Here is a 23,052-nt window from a genome sequence, read left to right as displayed (position 1 = left end):
GGGGAACTTTTTCCTAAGGATACCCAGCTGCTGACCCAGTTATGTCCTGAGACACAAGAATTGACTGCCCATAGAATTTTTAATCTAGCCATTGTCTTTTAATCCTTGTTCTGATATTTATATCATTGTTTTGTTCTTTGGGGGAGGGGAGTTGTTTTGTTTTGACTGTACGACACAATACAATGTAAGACAATACGACAATTGCAGAGGAAAAAGACCTCAGAATTTCACCCGTTGCACTTGACTCTTATGGTTTTCAGAATGTGGCTAGTTACTTCCGCATAGATATGATGCTGCTGGATAAACTGTTGGTGGAAGATTCACTGAAAACTCTTAATCATCCTCAAGGTTTAACCTGCTTAGATAGTAAAACTGTATGAAATAAACACAAGTCCCCTTTGCCTATCCACATTGCAGAAACAGTAAGGCACATGTGACTGTACAATTCTATAGTACTGATCCAATGCCCACTGACTTCGATAAGCACCCCCCAGTAAGAGAAAACACAAAATGCTGCTCCCTTTTAATTAATCAAGTAACCAAAAGAGTGGAGATCTTTATAACAATCCAACTATTACACAGATGGTCACATCACTTTAAATCAAGTGCCAGTGCAACACGTGGCTGATTTATTATATACCTTTCAGTGCCTTGCAGGTGTACAAGGGCTGTTAAAGTTGGCATTTCGGTTGTTGCAGTCCAGTTGCCTCCTGTTCCTGGGCTGCCTATGTCACAGCCGATAGTTGTGAGATTTAATGACATAGTTCTCTCAGGGAGCGGAGGGTAAATCTGAGCCCCAATGCCAACCCAGAGTGAAACAGTAAAGCCCCCAGTAAGCCCTACAAATGCACCCTGTAAAACAAAGTAAAATTGGATTGAAATGTAAAGCAAAAAAACCAAGAGGGTTGACAAAGAAAAATACTGTCAAGATTTTTCAGAACTGGGTGGCCCACCTTTGAAAAATGACTTAAATAGGAGCTGTTGGAGGGTTCTCAACACTTAAAAACCAGGCCGCTTTATTAGATGATTAATTATGGGCTTGAGTCTAACTGTAGGCATGAAGGTCTGAAATTCTTGGCCTGTAATTTTTTTTAACAACTTATATCAGGTAGAAACTATGAAGGCTGAAGTCTTTTTTTTTAGATTTTATTTTATTTTGCTATTTTATTCGAATAAGCTGTCCTAATTCCTTGGAGCAGGTACACAAAATTCACAATATATGTGTTTTCCCCCCAGTATTCTATCTGCAATGGGAGGAATTTCTTTAGCGCAAACACTTTTACCTTTTCTAAAGCTAGGAACTCTCGTCAAGTTCTGAACAATGAAGTAAACTCCGCTACAGCTGCAGCCAGTTATAATAGAAATCCTGGCTGGAGCCAGTACACTACCACTCCTACTTCTTTTAAAACCAGTCTCAATTTTTTTTTTAAAATGTCCCCAGCATAGACAAGGACTAACTGAGAATTTAATTGGGAATTAAGTACTGTGTAGACCTTGCCCTGGTTCTCTGAATAAGGATGAATCTCACTCATAATTCATTGCACGCCACAGAGATATTCCAAATACAAAAGTTAACAATGTTTGATTAAGATTCTTATTAACTATGGTGCTGTGCAGTATCTCTCAGCTCACAAGTGTCCAGGGGACTAAGTTTCACTTCTCTCCTGCTCTCAAGGCTTCTTGCTACAGAGACCGAAATGTTATACCTTATGAACTCTGGAGAACACCTCCATTGTTAGGGTGTCATAATTTAGGAATGCCTTGTGCAATTCAGTTTGATTCACGGATAATATTTACCTTGAACTCATATCTAAGGAGTGTGTGTGTGTGTTTTAGATGAGGGTGGCCAAAATCAGGCTTATAATGGGAATTCAATTTGCGACCATAATTATGGAGTGAATGTTGTCACACCACAAAGTAACAATATACTGCCCTATTTAGGCTGTTTACAACACAGCAGTACTGATTCCGCAGCATTGTGCAAAGACAAAGCACTGCTTCAGCCACAGGGAACAAGGAGAAAATAAGTGATTAGTGAATCTAGCCATTTTTAACAATATTTTTTCAGACTAAACTACTGGCCTTATTGCCTAACTATTGGGGTATGGGGATGAGGAGGGGTGAGGGGGTATGTATGAAAAATGCCAATCTAAAATATCTCCCATGATGCTTAAAACAAATTATTGGGGGGAGAAGGGGAATGATCCCCCAAATGACTATTGTATTTTGCAACAGAAAGACACATAACTTATACTTACGATGGGGTTTGCGAAGGAGGAGAGGATTCCCAAAGAAAACAGTCCTAGAAGAGGGCCACCAACCATGCCAAAAATACTGAGAGCTGCCTGAGGAAGAAAACAACGTCTTATATCAAGTATCACACAGCAAAGCCAAAACCTGCAACATGATGCCATGAGAGTGGGGAAGGAAATGAAATATCTGCAATCAGGATTTCAAGTTGGCTCTGGGCCAGATCCTCAGCTGGTGTAAACTGGTGTAGCTCCATTGTTGAATTACCTCAAATAACACCAGCTGAGGATTCACTCCTAGAATTTCAAAGGTAAATACTCATTAAGTAATGAAAATTAATCACTTTGCAGTAGCCAGTGATTGTTCTTTTCAAAAATATTTTCTAGTTAATAAAACAGAGGTGAAAAGCAGTTAAACATGCACCTGTAACAAACCGCCCAGAAGGGACGCCACAGCAGCCATGGCAATACACACTCCTCCATAAAAAAGACCTGAATAGGTGAGAGAGACAAATGTATCATTTTAAATCACTACAGTGAAGTTTCCTTCTAGTCTAATACAACTACTAATAAAGCCAAAAATACATGGTCGTTAGGATCGTCTTTGAGAATAGCCAAACCAACAAAAGGTCAGGTGCTCTATTACCTCAGGAGGGGATCATGCAAACATGACAGATCCTTTTACAACGTGTGGTCACTGACGATTAATTGACAGATTAAATCTTTAAAAGAAGTTGGGATGAGTAGTGGGGATAATAAGCACAGCAAGAATCACGTACATTTATCCTCTAATCCTCTGTACCAACACTTCTTATTTGACGAACGGATTTTCTGTCTCACTTGAGTTTTGTTCCAGTGAAAACACTTTTAGATTATTGGAGTTCCATGGCTAAGAATTTCCCACACAGCCAGGATATAGACAGCCTGAACAAATAAAGTCTCTTTCTCCCAGGGTCCCTAATGCTTGATGAGCACTTTAGTTACATCCACCACTCACAAAGTTCTAATTTACAGCGACATAGGGACACATTAATCCCAGTGCTTAATATGAGAGGTCAGGCAATTATCAGAGTTCAGACCTGTGAGCCTCCATTCCCATAGCAAACAAAAGCTGGCATCAAAAGTAGTTAATAATGCTTAAGAACCCACAGTCTCGAGTGACAATGCTGTTGTAACACCCTTCACGGCTCTGGTGTGCTCACTGGCAGGGCGTGTTCTCTTGCTTGGGAATACAGTGAAGTACTTGGCTGTACTCTTCTATCCCTTACTAAGCTTATTACAATAAAAAAAGACATGTTAATTTTTCCCAGCAAACTACCTGGGGCACTGTGGGCCATATCTTCCACTGATGCCAACTGAGGTAGCTAGCAAAAAAATCAATGGAGCGTCACAGATTTAAAACAGCTGAGGATCTGGTCCTGTATGTTCAACTCAAAATTCTGAGACTAGCCGCTTGGGGGCATTAAACAGATTGAGGGCTTCAGAGTATATTGTAGCGGTCATGAAGCCTCACATTTTCTAGAAGGAGAGTGCGATGCAGTACATTTCCCCACTCATGTACCCTGCCAAATAATTCCATGTTCAAGTGACTTGTTACAAAATTCCATCCCATGCACTGCCTTCTGACTTACCGAATGAAAAATAACACCTATTTCAACCCAAGCCCTTTGGGTCTTTTGTATTAGGAATCTAGACTGAACAAGGCTACAATATAACTTTACTGCTTAAAGATCAAACAAGATGCCCTTTTCCATGCTCAATTTAAATAGCTGCTCCCCTTTTCCCCCACAGCTGAAAACTCTTGGCCTGATTCTGATCTCACACAGATTTCATACGGGTGTAATTCCATTGACTTTAATAAAGTTACTCCTGATTTACACCCTTATAAGTGAGATCTGAACCAAGCCCTCTTTCTTTATGGTGAAAGTGGAAAACATCCCTCACAAACTTACTCATCCCCTTGGAAATCCAAGAGAGTTTCTTTTCGGAGAGGGAGCGGAAGTAAGGTTTAATGAGATCCTCAACAGTTACAGCCGCTAAAGCATTGATGCTGGAGGACACTGTGCTGCAGATGACAAAATTTGAAACATTTTTGTGTGTTAGGAACTGAGATTACAAACACTCAATAATTGAGATAACGGCAGAGAGATTCTGTCTGCAACAATATCAGAGACCTTATGTAGCTGTAACTACAATACATGTTGAAATTATTATTACTAACGGAAATAAACTTGACAGCACTGTCTGTTACATTTTGGAATTGCTTAGAATATTTGTTCTCAGAGAGGATAATGCATGTTTTAAGAAAAAGAAGCAATCAGATAAATCAGTGGAAGGAAAGTTAACATATATTGCTATAGATCAAAGGATGACTGGTATTTTAAACCCGTTTTTGAATTTATTAATATTATCGCATCCTTTGGGCTAGGTGGCATGTACATTGCATGGCATTTCATTGACTATTTTGGATGCACTCTACAGGCTCAGGCCAAAAATTGAAGCCTAAAGCTAGGATCCTAAATCCATATTTAAATAAGTGGGCTGCCATGGCGCAGACCACAGCACACACAAAATACGCATCTCTGCACATACAATGGTTAATTATGAGCTCCAGTGAGCATTCAATAGACTCCAAGGGAACCACTTGTCCCAAACACTTGAAACATCAGCCCCTCTCTTCTGACAGCAGATCTAGCTACTATGGAATAACTCTGAACCTCCTGGATCATATAGAATAGTATAGGACACATTTTCCTTACAGAGAAACATGCCACAATGCCTACTATTTCCCTTCTCTTTAATATTCCTGTGGCCAATGTCACCAGTGGCCAATGTCAAACAAGATTAACTAATTAACAGAATTCAAGTTGAACACCTGAGTTACAATAATAATGTGCACTTCTGCAACCTCTTCCATTTAAGGATTTTAAAGCACTTTACAAACATGAATTTATTAAGGTTAGAAAGTAATATTTTATTCTTCTCTATCTAGTCCAGTATCTGACCTCTTGTAGTGCCAATCACCTACAATCCACAGATTGTGCAGTATCAGACATTTTTATACATTACTCTCGCAAGCAATCAGCTTGCACCTCAAAGTGTGAAAATGCATTGCCCTGATCATCGTATCTACTTACATATCTACAAATATTAAGAGTAAAAATATTATTCAACCACAGCATTATACCAGTTGCTCTGGGTGTGATTGCTATAGATAAGGTTGTTAACAGTTTCCTTTCTAACCTCTGATTTTTGAACACTCAAGATTATCCAAAACGTTCACATTAAGGGCTGAACTTTTCCATACTTGGTCGCTGCCAGAAAGTATACAACTTTGGAAAGCTGAAGCAAAAATCTTTTCAGTTGTTTTTCAATTATCAGAATGCGGGAAATGCATTTTTTTTTACCACCACCATTTGAAACAAAACATTCTGACCATTTTCACAGGATTGATACAAAAGAGCTGTATTTCTTAATTCCAAACACTAATTTGTAAATAGCCCTTAATGAGCAGAATGTGCTTCTTAAGTCATAGGAAGAAGTGAGATGGCCTTAAAATACAGTTCTGAAGGTTTGGAAAAGCAAGGATGAACAGTAGAAAATTCCCTTAAACTGCAGCTGCCCTGTTTCCCTACAGGATTTCAGGAATTTACAAGTGCAGCTAGTGAAGTAATAGTTTTAACGCAAGCTGAGGTGGAGCTTGTAAGTGCCATACTTTGCTCATGACAATGGAGTTTATAGTGCCAAGGCTCAGACTAGCCCTGTTGGTGGAGTTTGTTAACAGTGGAGACCAAATTGCTTTAATGCTAGGAAATTTGAAGCTCCACTCGTGAAGCCTGAAAAGCTTTTAAGCTGCACCCATTAAACAGCTTCTAATTTTTCCCTGTTTAAAGAACAACAACATATGCATGGATGGAAATTAAATGCAAAGAATCTTGTGTAAATGCATGCATAAAAATGGCCAATGTATGTTACTGAGTTCAGAATGATTATATTACCTTAATGTCCCACTGTAGGCGCTAGCCACAAAAAGCCCTGGTACCCCTGGAAAATCTTGTAGAATATCCAATACCAGATATGGCATGAGCTGAAAAAAATCATAGTGTGATGTTGCACTCTATATGATTATATGAAAATTTCCTAAAGAGTTTGAATATAATGTAACTGAAATATGTTTCATGCAAAAGGTATCTTGTAAGGTATCGTTACAAAGCTTATAATCTACTGAACGTGGTCATCCAATTTGTATAAATGTATCACTCTTGTATCTGAAACTAGAAATATGAAATATAACTCTGAGAACCTATTGTAATTATGCTAAGTGTGGGCCATGAATGGTGGTTTGGAATCTTCATGGCTCCCATTAACCAGGATAATGTTTATAGATGGCTCTGTTTTGCAGTGAGTCTTCCTGTATACTGTGTACTGGCAAGTGGGTAATGAAGTCTTACAGTAACATGTGATCATGTCACCTGAACTGGAATCCATCTTTAACCTGGTGCTTTTCCATTGAGACGGGGGGGGGGGGGGCGGGAAGGGGAAGGGGGAACCCAGAGAAACAAAGAACTCCTGCCTTATGCAAAAGATATATAAGTGGGTGGAACAGAGGAAAAGGGCAGCCATCATGAGAAATCCCCTAGCTACCACCTGGGCTGGAACAAGGGCTCTACCAGGGGAAAGGATTGTGTCCAGACTAGGAAGACATCAGTCTGTGAAAGAAACTTATTGAAACATCTCTTGAAGGTGAGATTTTATCTGTATTCAGTTTTATTACTTAGATTTGCATGTTTTATTTTATTTTACTTGGTAATTCACTTTGTTCTGTCTGTTACTACTTGGAACCACTTAAATTCTACTTTCTATATTTAATAAAAACACTTTTTACTTATTAATTAACCCAGAGTATGCAAACAGCTGTGTATATCTCTCTATCAGTGTTGTAGAAGGCGAACAATTTATGAGTTTGCCCTGTATAAGCTTTATACAGGATCAAATGGATTTATTTCGGGTTTAGACCCCATTGGGAGTTGGGCAGCTGAGTGGTAAAGACAGGAAAACTTCTGTAAATTGCTTTCAGTTAAGTCTGCAGCTTTGGGGCATGTGGTTCAGACCTTGGGTCTGTGTTGGAGCAGACTGGCGTGTCTGGCTCAACAAGACAGGGTGCTGGAGTCCCAGGCTGGCAGGGAAAGCAGGGGCAGAAGTAGTCTTGGCACATTGGTTGGCAGCCCCCAAAGGGATATCTGTGATCCAACCCATCACACATAGATTGAGAAATATTATAATTTTACCCAATCTGTGTTCTTGCTTCTAAGGTATTGCTTTTATAATGTTTCCAAACTTAAAATTAGAATAACTGAGCAGCATGAAATGTCTTCTGTTTCATACTTTATTCAGCTGGAAGGGATGAATACCTGACAAAGCCAGGAGGATAAAACTGCTTTCATAGCACTGTTCTCTTCACTGCTCCCTTCATCTAGCCCGGGGTAGGCAACCTATCACACATGTGCAACAGGCAGCACAGGAGCTGATTTTCAGTGGCACTCACACTGCCCGGGTCCTGGCCACTGGTCCAGGGGGCTCTGCATTTTAATTTAATTTTAAATGAAGCTTCTTAAACATTTTAAAAACCTTATTTACTTTACATACAACAATAGTTTAGTTATATATTATAGACTTATAGAAAGAGACCATCTAAAAATGTTAAAATGTATTACTGGCACGTGAAACTTTAAATTCCAGTGAATAAATGAAGACTCGGCACAACACTTCTGAAAAGTTGCCGACCCCTGATCTAGCCCCAAGAGACCTGCTATGATGGGCCATAACCTGGAAGTGGTGGGACTGAAGGATCTGCCACTTCCTTTAAAATCTTCCCTCCCCACCTCTTTGTAGTGATTCCTTGCCTCAGTCATGCTGATTCGTTGAATGCTAACTGAGGTGCTTTCCCCCCCCCCGCCCCAGACTGGGGCACATCCTCTGAATGGGGGTTCAGACTCAGTGATTGATGGGGGCAGAGAAGGCAGAGGCATGGAGCCTCCATGCAGATCACCCTTGTCTCTCTGAGTCTCCCTTGAGCCATGTGGATCTCAGGGGGAAGAGAGAGCCATAGGTTTTGGGTCCCTTGGTTGTAGCACAGGGGAGCAACCTCCACCCTCCCCCAAAAAAGAAAATGATTTAGTTTCCTATATAGGGTTGTCATACTTGGTCTTCCTTGTCCTATCTATCACTAGAGAATAAGAGGATTTCTGGTTTCTTATTTTATTAACCCTGTCCTCCCTTGCTGCAAATAAAATACATTCCTGGGTTTCAAGTGTCCCAAACTGTTCCTTAATGTATCTTTCCAAAGAGACAGATCCTGAGAACACCCATGACACTGGAGATGTGTGTGTTCAGCATCATATCTTGGGAACAGCCCCTAAAGGCAGCAATCCTAATTCATTCCCAACTATTAAACCATTGAGATGTTTAGTGTTAAACCTGGTCTGGTGCTGACACACGCTTTGCTGTCCATGGGTCACAATCTTGGTATATGGAGTACATTGCTAGTCCACAAAACATTGCACAGACAAGAATCGCCCAGAGTCCCAAGAGGTTGATATAGAGAGATCTGCACAAACATGAAAGGAAACAACAATGTTAAGAGCTAGCCATAGCACTGTACAGCACTGTATTGTAATGTTGCTAAAGATGAACATGTCCTACTGTACCTGTATTCACTTCCTCACTGGCAGCCAAAAAAAAAAAGAGAGAAACCTTCTTAACTGAACACTTCTTAGTCTAGTTACAGACGGTGGTCTGGCTGGCTACCCTTCAAAGCAGTGCAAAGCCATTAACTCTCAGCAACAGAAAGAACTGTTGAAAAACATGACAAGCCACAGAGTAACTCATAGACTAGGAGCCACATGGTGAGCCCCTTCCTGACCTAACAAAGCCAGCACACCTTGGAAGGCTGCCATAGTGCATGTCCTTCTCCTGCTGACTTGGCATGGAGTCCCTCAGATCTATAGCCTCTAGGAGGAAATGGACTGAACACAGACTGTGAGCTTCCTGTCTTAGGGTACGTCTACGCAGCCTGCCGCATCGGCAGGTAGCAATCAATCAGGGATCGATTTATCGCTTCTAGTGTAGACACGATAAATCAATCCCTGATCACTCTCCCGTCAACTGCTGAACTCCAGCTCGGCGAGAGGCGGAAGCAAAGTTGATGGGGAGCGGCGGCCATCGATCCCGTGCTGCAAGGATGCTAAGTAAGTGATTCTAAGTCCATCTAAGATATGTTGACTTCAGCTACACTATTCTCTTAGCTGAAGTTGTATATCTTAGGTTGATCCCCACCCCCCAGTGCAGACCAGGCCTTAGTGCCTAGGTAATCTTGGAGACTGATGTAGTAAACTGACTCTATTTCCTGACAGCTCTAGCCCCAAAAGGTTCCAGCTTCAAGCATGAATGCAAAGTCTGCTACCGTAGGTCTTCATTCACTGTTGGCTATTCAAAATGCTCCAGTCTTCTTGTCCACTTTGGCTTCCTTCTCTACAGAGGTGCAGCTCCTGCAGATTACTGGAGGTGTCTAGGTACTTCTAGCTCTACCCTCTGGTTCCTCTTCGGTGCCCTACTGCAACCCACAATGCCCACAGGTGGTATGTTCTTGAAGAACGTGGTTCTTCCCCTGTACTTCCATAAGATTAATTGTATTCCAACCAGCAGCCATTTTGTTGCCTGGTGCACACTGATTGCCATTGAAGCCCTGCCACTGTGCCAAGCAATCAGAGCTGCATTGGAACCCCCAGTATCTAAGCAAGTATGTCAGCATTTAGGATGCTTAGGAGGCTGTTCAGTGTTTCCAGTGCATGCAAAAGTGCACCAACCCCTGGGTTACTTTAGAAGTTTCATCAGGATATGTGCAGGAGAGTAGCTCTGCTCTTGAAGATCTTAATGGGGATAGAAATGTATGTTATTGGGTGCATTGGTGTAATATAATTGAGCCTGCAGCCTGGTGTACTTCATGAATCTCATCAGCACAAGAGACAACCTAACTTAAATCAAGTATCTGATAACAAAACCTGGGCATGTTAAAGCTGATTGGGTGGCCCCACTGCCAGTGGTCAGACTTGGGCCTTGTCTAAACATGTAAATTGCAAAGCTTTAGCTAAATCTGTTTCTAGACTAATTTAGTTAAAATGATCCAACTCTGTGTTATGGACTCTCATATATAGGGTTGAGTCTGTTTTATATCAGTTTACCATAATCTGATTCCTTACCACTATAAACTAAGCTGTGATAAGGCACTCTTACACTGATTGAAGATGGACATGCAGAATAATTTTGTTAAATTAGTACAACTCTCATGGGTAGACAAGGCTCTAAGTAGCATGTTTTAGCCTAGACCACTATAGTTAAAAATTAAACAAAATTGCTATCAATTGAGTGATTAAAGGCAGAAAAGTATGACCATTTCCCGACTACCCACAGCATTTTCAAATCTTCTTTTTAAACCATGTTGGTGGCTGGGTGTCAAATGACAATCAGTGTTTGTTTGATCTTGTCCTGCCATAAATCCTAGTTCAGAGTGACATTCTATGACTTAAAAAATGAGTTGTTCCCACTAATTCTGAATGAGCAATGCTGGGTGGAATACTCTTCCGCAAAGCTGGCATTGTGTCTGGGAAGACTATGCAAGTCTTTCTTTTTAATAAGCATTTAAGATTTCAACATTCAAGCCATTGTGTGGTGCCTTTGAAGAGTTCTTTGAAGCCAAGGATTGGTAAGGGGAAAATAAGAGGTAATAAACTAGAAGGCTGATGAGTCAATATCATACCTGCATTTATCTGAAATGTGTGATTCTTCCACTTTAAACACCTGTACTTCTTGTAAGTGAATATGTCGTTGTTCAAATACAAGAATCTAGGTTGCTTGGTTGTGCTTTCTAGTCACAAAACTACAGGTGCATATCTTGGGTGGGGTGAGATCCTTTCTGAGACAGTCAAGAATCCTGAGACACTTTTCTCAATTCATAGTTTCATGCATTACCAGAAGGCATGGGTTAGGACCTGTGAAATCATTCACTCTGTGAGCCCAGGTCATCATTGTACTGCATCTTGTAAATCTTTTACATCAGTGTAATGTGAGTGTAAATTGCTGCCATTCTGATGTGGTAGCATTTTACATCTACCGTGCACTGGTGTAAATGACTACACAAGGAGCAGGGCATTAGTGAATCTTGTTGTGGGTGTTTTAAGGTTCTTGCAAAAGAAACTAGGTAGCTGTTGTATTGCCAGTGTTTACACCTGTGTGGAGATGCAGTTTTTATGCTGAAAATTATCCATGCTTCAGGAAATGATCGTATTCTCAGGCACAGATAGGGTGGCAAGCAGCTTATATGCCTGGAAACTCAATTGCCCTTGCCTGTAGGAAAGCTGGCAGAAGGGAGCTAAATAAAGAGATCTCCATGAGGTTTTCCTTGCAGAGATTTCCAGAAGTGCTCCCCAATAAGGGCAGAGGTCTCCCATTAATATGGAAAGGCTTCAGGGCTCATGTAGAGATTCCTGGGAGGCTAGGGCCTTCCACATGGAACTGCTGTATCTTCACAGCAGTTCTGGCCATGTGACTTCAATGGTGCCACACTCCCAGACTCCTCTGATCACAACTGAACTGCTTCCAGGATCCCTTTAAAGGATCCCATTGCACAGGGGGTAAGGGGGATGCAAACAAGTAACAGCTTCAGCTAGGGATGCTTGGAAGAGTCAACATCAATGACATGCAATACAGGCATGACGCATGAAGGTCTTTCCCATACGTGAGCAATCCATTACAGAAGTGCGATGTGCTTTCTGTCTGCATAAGGGCTGACCTTCTGAACAAAGGTGCATAACCAAGGAAGAGGCACTGGAGATACCATGATGATGCATATCAACTCATTCCTGTCATAAATATGATTGACTGCAAAACTAGTTTTTCTCATTGCTTTAGCCTTAAACATTTTAATTCTAAATATGGCTTTCTACAGGAGGGGGGAAAATTATTTCAATTATTTTGCCCACATTTTTAAAATATTAAACCTCCAAAATACTGTCCCTTCCTATACCTTATGGCATTGTATTATGGGGAATGCATTTTTATTTTTCATACATTTCTCACATAAGTAAATCTATAGAGAAAGCTTACTGATCACCAGTATCCAGCTGCTTACAGCTTCAGGAGAAGGTCACTAACTATTCTGAAAACAAAGTACGTGATTCTTCAGCAATTTTATCATGGGGCAATCAATTTCAGTAGCTTTATGATTGAATCCTTTAATATTGTTCTGGTACAACTCCCATTCACTGAGTTAAGTTTAATATAGTACCAAGCCAGGATCTGGTGTTATTAGATGCTTTGCACAAATAACAACTATACAATTTGGTCTCTAGGTTGCAAATGAACTTAATACAACTATTTGTGTACACAAATACCAGCGTCATAAAACTTATAAATCCTAGCATTTATTCTTCCAATTTGCTTTTGTCCTTGTTCACGAAGCAGAAAGTACAAGTTGTTACTACCTTTCGTGAACAGGTTTTATATAAATTTAAAGCATTCATTTAAAAATCTCCCTTTATGAAGAACAGATAGTGACTAAAGGCAGGCACTGAAGAATTACATTGACCACACGCAGGCTTACAATTTTGCTTGGAACCTGGTTTTGCAGGCAATGTATCTCTGAACTTGAGATTGGTTGACCCCGTATATGCCAGTCCAGGTGAAGGTCCCACCTATGAGAATTGTCCAGAAAGTATGTCTTTGCAACGGGTTGGGATTAAAGCTAAATGGGAGAAAAAAATAACAGACTCAGAATATGGACAAAAATGGTGCTTCTCTCTCTGCCCCAGTTGAATTAATTCAATTGTAAACCCGTGTGGATGCAGTTTAACACCTTGAAGATTGTTTAAGCTGGTCATGTTTTAGCCTAAGTATTTACAAACTTACTCCCAGAAGTTTAATCTTCCTCCATGGTAGGAATCGTTTAGAATGCGGCCGATTCCCTCTTGAACCACCACAGCACGTATAATTACAGACGAAAATCCAGCTATCATGATTCCAACCTGGAAAACATCTGTCCAGACTACTGCCTTTAGACCACCCTGTGTGAGGAATAGCAGATTCAATGTATGAAATTGAAATACAATTATTAAGATGCAATTATAAATTTAGCAAATTCAAATTTATGGGCTAGCTCATCCCCACCTGTGGAAAATCTCCTGGGAAGGGCAGGGTGAGGTGATCTGTTTCTCTGAGCTCTAACCACTCCTGCCCCCACCTTGGCCAGTCTCTACCTGGGAGAGTAGAAAACAGTGCTACAGAGATGACCACAGCCCTTTCCACGTAGGAGTGGGCAGATCCACAGGCAGAGGGTGTTTTCCATATGCAATTTGGAGCAGGGGAGAGGATGACCTGGCCCTCTATCTTCATTCAAGTTTAATCTCAATATTTGTATGCTACATTACAGTGGAAGGTTGTTCTGTATTTTAACTAAGCAGTTATAAGAAGGGGGGTTCTTTAAAATTAACTGCCAACATACCAGTGTGCAATAGAATGTACAGACTATTCCAGTTGCGATCACTGCACCCCACAAGTCAAATCCTGTGACTGAAAAAGAGGGAAAATGTACAACTGCAAAGACTGTTTTTGAAAAAAAGTAAGTCCCTTAACCTTCAAACAGATTTATAGGTTGGTCTGATTGCCTGAAAAAAAAAAAGATTAGAACCATTTTAAACAGAAAAGTGGAAAATAATAACAATAGCACTGAAATGATTTGTGTACTAAAACCAAGTGACTTTGACAGACTAAGAATATAACCAACTCATAGCAACAGTTGTGATAGACTTTACAAACTGCTGAGCAATTAGAAATAATTTTGCATTTAAGGACTAATTTCCCTTTAATTAAAATTTTAACAACTAAGACTATATCCCAACTTTTCAAGCCCACGAGTTATCTCATTGACTTCAACACAATGGGATTTGTGCAGGTAGACAATAAGGGAGTCCCATTCAAGTCAGGGTAACTGAGAGTTGAATTTGTCCATAAATCTTCAATCTCTTATAAAATCTGTCACAACTACCAGACCAATATTGAAGTCTTCATTTAGGCAAATAGTCAGCAGGTGCTTGGTATGAGGGATAGCTCAGTGGTTTGAGCATTGGCTTGCTTAAGCCCAAGATTGTGAGTTCAACCCTTGAGGGGGCCACTTAGGGATCTGGGGCAAAAATCAGTAATTAGTCCTGCTAGGAAGGCAGGGGACTGGACTCAATGGCTTTTCAAGGTCCCTTCCAGTTCTAGGAGATGGGTGTATCTCCATTATTCTTTCCAAGGTCCCTTCCAGTTCTAGGAGATGGGTGTATCTCCATTATTCTTCTCTTCTTCTTAATTGGGCCCATATTTACTTATGTTGATGTCTGTCATAAAAACCTAATCATTTTATGTATTGAAAAAAATCATAACAAAATAAAACAAACTATCTTGTAAAATGTAAATTTTTCCTTTTACCTTGGTTCAGTGCCAGAGCTGGAGCATAAATAACAATTCCAGTGTATAAAATCTAAGGAGGATAAAAGAAATACTAAATCAAATGAAAAGTAACTTGTTTTATACCTACTTAAACTACCGTAATTCACTTCTAGTACACATAGGGAAATGTAGCTATAGGTATACATAGAGTCTATATTACCAGTACAGTGCAGCATTAAGTAATAATTCCTATCATTTAAAAGGAAAAAGTCAGAGGCTACCTAGTATCGCATTCTTCACGGTACACTGTTCCTAAAATGAACACTACTGTACAATGGCTCTTAAATGCCCAGGCTCACTTCAATTTTCCTGGCTTTTCTACAAAGTATCATATTGTTTAAAAAAATGCAATAATCACATACAAATGCCATACTGCAGAAACCTGTGGAAAGAGGAAAAAATGCTGAGGCTGGCAAATACTTTGCCAAGAAATCTCTTGCAATGTTAATGGCACTCAATACGCAAACATAACTCAGATTAACCAGGACTAGATTTATGCCATTAAATAGTCATTCTGGTGTAGTAATTAGGGTTTATAGCCACTGTAGGCTGCCGACATTGGAGGGTAACATGCACATACAGGGTTGTGAGTGGGTCTGATTTTTCCATCCCTCACTGGAAAGAGCTATAGACAAACCAATCTTTTCCCTTATGAGTATTATCATAATGGGACACCCAGTATCGATACCACTTATAGTAGTTTGATTTATTTATTTTAAAATCCTGTTTGCCTTTTAACTGTTGGGTCAAATTCAGCCTTGGACTTAGCGTCACAGAGTTTAAGACCACAAGGACCACCAGATCAACTAGTCTGACTTCCTGTATATCACAGGCCGCCACCAACACCACTCAGAACCTGCACACTAAGCCCAACCACTGAGATTAGACCAAGGTATTGCAGCCCACAAGAGACTAGACTGTGATGTGCCACAAGCAGAGAATAGGAGGGACCCAGGTGCACCAGTGTCTGAGGCCCCCATAATGGCAGAGAAATTATTAAGTGAGATCTACCCAGATAATCCAGGCAGGTGACCTGTACCCATATGCTGCAGAGGAAGGCAAAAAAAAAAAAAAGGTCACTGCCCATCTGACCTGGGGGAAAATCCCTTCTCAACCCCACATATGGCAATCAATTATACTCTTAGCATGTGAGCAAGAATCAGCCAGCCAATCACCTGAGAGGGAAAACACTTGGTGCCACCTCAGAGCCCTAGCCATCCCCATCCAATGTCTCATCTGCAGCCATAGTCACCCCTGCTGCTTCAGAGGAAGGAGATTTAAAAAAAAACCAACCCTCCAGCTGTCAGCTTGGTGTAACTCCACAAGGCCAAACACAGAGGTGTAGCTTGGAGTAAACAGGTGCAACTTCCATGGAAGTCTCTGGACCAAATTCAACAACAACATCAGCAGTGGGGTAAGTTACACACTGAGGAGTTGATTCTGCATTCACTTACACCTGTTTTATGGGATTTAATGCTACTGACTTCAGCTGAGTTCCTCCTGTTTACACTGGTATGACATCAGACTCTGGCTCATGTGTAAGTGGGAAAATATCACAACCTGCAGTTACTTGGAATTCAGCAAGTGTACAAACTTACATGTATAACATACACTCCCTCCTACTGTCCTCTTGGCCTGTAACACAACAAGCAACTAACAAAAGAGGAAAATAAAGCCACTCCCCAGCTCCTTTAACTTGTACCATCGTATATCCAGCCTCCAATGGTTTACATGGATAATATTCCTATTGACCTTGGTGGGAACAGCACCTTGTTAAACCATCCACTGAATTTTCTCTTTCCCCACAGAATTCCAAACTGGTGCCATTTACAACTGTTTTGTGTACTTTGGGCCAGATTTTTGGCCCAGATATGGCTGCTTCACACTATTCCTGTAGCACAAAGAGGTCATAAACTCAGCTAAGACAGGGCTGCAGAGGATTCCCCTGATGTTGGCAACTCCTATGCCATCCCCTTTCCACTGTCACCTCCACCAACGCCCCCCTCCCCTGGTGAAATGGGGCCTGGTCAGGGTATCCCTACACTCCAACAATCTTTAGGTGCCAGAATGGCCCCTTGAAACTGTGGGCATCCAGGTTTAACATATAGGCTGCTCTAAATTATGTTAAGGGCCAGATTCACTCCAAGATTGGGGAAATGCAAAGATGGCTTAAAGCCACCCTTCCCCTCCATGCTTTTCCTGAGGTGTACTGAGTATATCCCCCCCAACAGCTCAGGATCTAGCTCCACAGTGAATGCTCTATCAGTGCAAGCTACACTGTTTTGTCACTTACACCTGTTTTCCGACCAAGCTACACCTAACTTGTTGCCTTCACAAACTATAGAGTACCTGGCCAACTGCCAGCTTGACATGGTACGGCAAACTTTTTGAGTGAGTCAGCATAGAAAAATAGCTTTCTAATGTGCAGTGAATGTTTTCCCATCTGCTTTCTGGCATCCCAGACAAAATGTGTTCTTGCCACAATCAATATCAGATATTGTTTAACTTAAAAGAAGGATCAAGATCTAATCTCTTTCAACTTCTTTTTATTTAGGTTGTGTTCCTATATTAAGAAAAAATGACACACTGATGGTTATAGGACCAATAAAAATTATACCAGCTAAATGGTAAAATACTATTTTTAAAAAATCTTCCTTCTAATGATCCAGACAGTTTCAGATATAAGCTTTAGCACAGAGAAATAAATATTTTCTTGGATATGTTTCTTATATATATTGAATTATTTTTCTCTGTGGTTCATGAATAGCTTGTCCTACTTTTAGCCTTCAATTTCTTAGTGAATATTATTTTAGGGTGAGATGACATCAGTATTCAAATATATTGGTGTTCCACTATTCTCCTAGTGCTTTCTATATCTCTGAGGGGTTTGTATTGCTTTACAGGAAGGGACAAGTACCAGTGCCAAGTAGCAAGCAGCCAGCTAGCATCGCAATGTGTGTTTAGTGCAACGTTCCCTAGATAATCAGATTACTCAAGGATCCTCTGGGTAGGGAACAAAGAGCAGTACTGAACAGTGTATGGTAGTATGAAGAACTTCCTTGTCTCTTTCTTTCATGTCAGTTTCTGATATTTCGCAATAAACTTAGCAACCGCTTACACATGACTACCAGTTACACCATACTAAAGTAATGGTAAAGGCTATTAAAGATCAAAGAACCTGTTTGAGGTTTACTTGCCGTTTGTATAATGAAGAGGATTGTCCCACAAAGACGCAGATATTTATTAAATCGAAGCTCCAAATACTGCAAAAGAGGTGAATAAACAACTTTAATGTCAAAAATTTACATTTATAGAAATGGTATTAAGAAATCTCCTGTAAGAAAAGATACTACTGTTCAGCAGAAGTAACAGTTTTTATATTCACATGGATGGTCATGGTCAACCTGATCTTGTTTTCTGCAGACATCACTGTCATTTAGTTAAACCTGAGAGAAGCTAAATATTTACGTAGTCAGTACAAGATGGAGTACATAGAAGAGAGTTTAGTCATATACACATACATATGTAGTGCTTTCTAGCACAGATGTTTTAAAGCACTTTACAGATAATAGTTGTACATTGTGACTGGACAAAATCCAGCAGTTGTTATGCCTTTAGCTACAATCCTAACTAGTTTTGAATGAATATAACTTTTTTTTATTGGGAGGAGGAAGAAAGAGTTATCTCTACCCTCTTTGAAAACTGCTGAGATTTTCATTTGCACCGGAACAACTGCCTGAGATGGGCAGAAGGCTTTCAGTTTAACTGGGTCATCTAAATCTGGATCACCTGCTACTGTAACACCATCAGCAGCACTTGCCCGAGGCATTCTCTTTCTGTTAGCATTATACATAAACCCAATCTGGGATTGTGTATAATAATAAATTATTAATAATAATACCCAGATCTTATACAGCATGAATAGGGCCCTACCAAATTCATGGTCCATTTTGGTCCATTTCATGGTCATAGGCTTTTAAAAATAGTAAATTTCATGATTTCAGCTATTTAAATCTGAAATGTCATGGTGATGTAATTGTAGCGGTCCTACCCCAAAAAGGAGTGGTGGTGGGGTCGCAAGGTTATTGTAGGGGGCATTATGGTACTGCTACCCTTACTTCTGTGCTGCTGCTGGCAGTGGTGCTGCCTTCAGAACGGAGTGGCCAGAGAGCAGTGGCTCTTGGCCAGGAGCATGGTATGGTATTGCCACCCTTACTTCAGCGCTGCTGCCTGCAGAGCTGGGCCCTCAGTCAGCAGCCACCATTCTCAGGCCACCCAGCTCTGAAGGCAGCAGAGCAGAAGTGAGGTGGCATGGTATGGCATTGCCACCTTTACTTTTGCCAGATGCTAGTGGGGTGCTGCCTTCAGAGCTGGGTGCCCAGCCAACAGCCACCGGTTTCCGGCCACCCAGTCTGAAGGCAGCACAGAAGTAAGGGTGGCAATACCACGATCCCCCCTAAAATAACTTTGTGACCCCTCTGTGACTCCCCTTTGGGTCAGGACCCCCAATTTGAGAAATTCTGGTCTCCTCCCTGAAATTGGTATAGTATAGGGTAAAAGCACACAAAAGACCAGATTTCTCAGGGGGAGACCTGATTGCATGTTCCATGATGTGTTTTTCATGGCCGTGAATTTGGTAGGTGTGGTAAGATAAGGCCCGGAAACATAAACCCTTGTATCAGAGGCCCGGCATACTATGAGACCTAAGGCCTGGACTAAAGTAATGGTCAAGACTTTGCCAACATAAAGCAAAGTTAAGCTGTGAGCCAGAGGCAGCTCCTGCTCGCAGAAGCTGGCAAGAAGAAGGATGATGCTGCAGTTATACACGTACCTGAGCACTAAGCACTAGTAATATAAATATGTGCCAGGATGGTACCAGAACAGTCCAGGACTAGCACATTCCACACAGATAACAAGGAAGACATAGTCCTAAAGGATAACATGATTGAGAGAGCTGTTTTGTTCGAACCAACGTGTACAAGGTGATAGGCGGCACCTTACTATGTAGAGGGGGTTGCACCTCAACACATCAGGAGTGATGTGTAACTTGCCTGTACCTGTGTATAAGAATTCACCCCCGAGGAGTTGTCTTGGTCCAGCCTAACGGGCAGTGGAGAGTCCCGCCACTGACTGAGCCGGTCCATTGTCAGGTGGCACATATTCGTAGTATGTCCTGTAGAGTCTGCGGGAAACTATTATTGTGTTTCATTGGCAATAAACCTGGCCGGGTGCCTTCATACCTTATCGAAGGCTGTGATCATTGGGGGTTCTGTCAGGGTCTGCTGTGTCAGCTATCTGCAGAGCCAGGGCAACACACACACACACAGAGCCAACTGTTATCAACATTTTGCACACCAGAGCACCACACCGGTGACATCTGACAACAGTAGGGCCCTAAGCTTGAACCACAACCTTCTGCCTACAGTGTTGGCTAAGACTCAAGAACCTAAACTAACAGTCAATCTTGGCTTCATTTGACTTTTTACCTTGAAATTTCATTCCCTTGTCTTATCAGAAACATCCATGTACAGTTGGTAAAAGGAGATCTCCTTTACCCATCAATCTGATCAATCAAGGTAGATACAAATATCTCATTATTTCAAAGTGCTGGCATTCATCTTTGAGTCTTTGCAATTGTTTAAACAGCACTTGAATTTTGAATGGATGCATACAGAGAAGCAGGGTTTCACTCTTCGGTGAACAAAAAGTGTTTGCACTATGGCAGTCTGCTCATACTATCGGTGCGGGGAATGAACTTAATAGCTGCACTATAATAATATTGCATTTTTTACTGGTCCTTTTCAGGAGTTAGTGTCTAGTCAGAAGTAAGGGCCCAAAACGTATGTGTTGCAAAGTCAACTTGAAGCAGCTAGAGATTTGTACAGGAGAACTCCCCCTATGTTGAAGAGAATCTAATGGAGGCTGTTCTTCTGCGTCCTGTGCAGAAACTTAATGGCTTGGTGTAAGAATAGGCAAGACGTAGGAAGGGTGAAGGGGTGATGTCAACAAGACTCCCAGTTCCCCATGGATGCTAGATCCCTCAGGGACTTTATGCCAGAGGTCTAAGTTAAAATTGCCTCTGTGCAGCTTCACCTCACTGGGCTGGGATGCAGTGGAAAATCAAGCCCTAATTTTCTAAAGCCATATTTTGGCACCTAAGTAAAGAAGTGGCCTGACTTTCACATATGCTGAGCACCTGCAGATCTCATTGTATAAGTACTATGGAAAATCCAGTCGCTGCTATTTAGGGCCCTGATCCAGAGATCTATTTGCAAGAGGAAGTCCCAATGAAATCAGTAAGACTGTTCATATGCTTGACTGTTCATATGGGTGTCTAAATGGATTGGACCTTTGTGCCTCAAGATGGATTTAGGAACTTAAGTTGAAGCAGGCACCCAGGATTGGGAGTTTTGGCTTCTATTTTAGAGGGCTTTTCTTTGTGTTTTATTATTTATTCCAAATCAACCAATTTGTGCAAAAATAAATCCCCAGTTTGGATTGAAAATCTGGAGGGCTAACAATCTCCAGGAGCAAACCCATATGGAATGAGTCTACTGAGACAGAAGTTCTTGGGGGTGGGGAAGAGACCCTGCCATGGCCTCTGCAAGGGGGAAATATCAATTGGAAGAGGGGGCTAGTAGAGAGGCAAGGCCACGTAGGGGACGCTGCTGAGAGACATAGCGGATCGATATGGAGGACACAGAGAGGATGCCGAATGGGCTAGTGCTCCCTAAGCGGGAGAAGGCGGCAGCCCCGCTTACCTCGTAGGTGCTGGTGATCCCCAGCCTGTAGAAGACTGGCAGGAAGACCTCGGCGCTGATGAGCACCACCAGGAAGTAGGTGATGGCGAAGATGCAGAATATGGCCCCGAAGCGGTAGATCTCCGCCGGGGTGCCCAGCACGGTAACCGCCGACATGAAGCTGGCGGTGAGGGACAGCGCCACGGGCAGGGCGCTCATGCTGCGGCCGCCCATCAGGAAGTCCTTGGAGGTCTGCTGGCCGCCGCCCGCGAAGGCGTAGTACACGCCGATGACCGCGGAGACGAGCAGCATGGCCCCGAACACCACATAGTCCCACACGGTGAAGTGCCCGATGCTCATGGCCCGAGCCGCACGGGCGCTCGCAGCGGAGGGGGTGTGTTTAACTCTGGAGGCGAGGGCCGCTCCGGGGGTCGCTACTCTGGGCTATGGCCGGCAGCCAGCGATTCTCGATCTGCGCGCCCTGTGCCCGGCGCTGCGCGTCCCGCTCTCAGTGCGCCCTGTGCCCGACTCTGCGCGCCCCGCTCTCAGTGCGCCCTTTGCTCGGCTCTGCGCCGCCCAACTCCTGTGCCTGGCTGTGTGCGCCCCGCTCTCAGTGCGCCCTGTGCCCGGCTCTGCGCGCCCCGCTCTCAGTGCGCCCTGTGCCCGACTCTGCGCGCCCCGCTCTCAGTGCGCCCCACTCCTGTGCCTGGCTCTGTGCGCCCCGCTCTCAGTGCGCCCTGTGCCCGGCTCTGCGCGCCCCGCTCTCAATGCGCCCTGTGCCTGGCTGTGCGCGCCCCGCTCTCGGCGTGCCCTGTGCTCGGCTCTGCGCGCCCCGCTCTCAGTGCGCCCTTTGCTCGGCTCTGCGCGCCCCACTCCTGTGCCTGGCTCTGCGCGCCCCGCTCTCAGCGCGCCCTGTGCCCGACGCTGCGAGCTCCGTTCTCTGCGCTTCCGTGCGCTTTTGAGTGCCCCAGACCCGCTGGGGGCTCAGGGGACCATTCTCTGCTCCCCTTACCGGTGCCGGTCCCTCGGCGCACGTGGGCTCAGCTGCGCGGCCGCAGAGCTGGGAACACCAAGAGCCGTGACCAAATAAAAGTCCCAGGTGAGTGGTTGACAGAAACCAGCTCAGCGGAGGAGCAGAAGGTGCATGCCCAAGATCCACCTACCCTCTGCCTCCTCCCAGCGCGGTATCGCGTGGGCACACTATGGGAGAGCAATCCCGGAGGGAGATTAGCTGTTAAGTGTCTCTCTCAGCCCTTGCGCGAAGAATATTGCGTCTGGCTTTTATCAAGAGGGAGGGGGCTTTAGAAGGTGCTAATATGACCTCAGCCCTATCTCGCTGGCGGCACAGCGTCATTCATTTCAACCCACTTGTCCCTCTCATCCCTATGATTACGAGGTTTCCGGGTTGGAGGAAATCAGCCCGCCTTCAAAACACTCACCTGCTTCTTCCCAGCACTTGCCGGGAGTTCCTGCTATTATGTGCCCCACAGCCCCCAAAAGGCCTGGAGGAGTTCTGTATG

General features: G+C 42.8%; 1 protein-coding gene across 1 annotated transcript in view; it reads right to left on the bottom strand.

The window, feature by feature from the left end:
- SLC5A8 (solute carrier family 5 member 8) overlaps positions 1–22,914 on the bottom strand; it is a 30,821-nt gene extending 7,907 nt beyond the window's left edge. Inside the window, exons 1-12 of the mRNA XM_030548446.1 lie at positions 21,554–22,914; positions 17,990–18,055; positions 14,772–14,823; positions 13,804–13,871; positions 13,212–13,366; positions 12,907–13,047; positions 8,727–8,856; positions 6,248–6,336; positions 4,202–4,314; positions 2,674–2,741; positions 2,259–2,345; positions 641–852 (exon numbers count right to left, since the gene is read on the bottom strand). Of these exons, the coding sequence (XP_030404306.1) occupies positions 641–852; positions 2,259–2,345; positions 2,674–2,741; positions 4,202–4,314; positions 6,248–6,336; positions 8,727–8,856; positions 12,907–13,047; positions 13,212–13,366; positions 13,804–13,871; positions 14,772–14,823; positions 17,990–18,055; positions 21,554–21,892 (1,520 nt within the window). The 5' untranslated portion in view covers positions 21,893–22,914. The remainder of the gene's footprint in view (positions 1–640; positions 853–2,258; positions 2,346–2,673; positions 2,742–4,201; positions 4,315–6,247; positions 6,337–8,726; positions 8,857–12,906; positions 13,048–13,211; positions 13,367–13,803; positions 13,872–14,771; positions 14,824–17,989; positions 18,056–21,553) is intronic.
- Between the last annotated feature and the right edge of the window lie 138 nt (positions 22,915–23,052).

Source organism: Gopherus evgoodei, chromosome 1 (genome assembly GCF_007399415.2).
Source record: "Gopherus evgoodei ecotype Sinaloan lineage chromosome 1, rGopEvg1_v1.p, whole genome shotgun sequence".
Classification (NCBI taxonomy): Eukaryota; Metazoa; Chordata; order Testudines; family Testudinidae; genus Gopherus; species Gopherus evgoodei.
The sequence above is the reverse complement of the archived record's forward strand: the minus strand, read 5'-3'. Positions and strand labels throughout refer to the sequence as shown.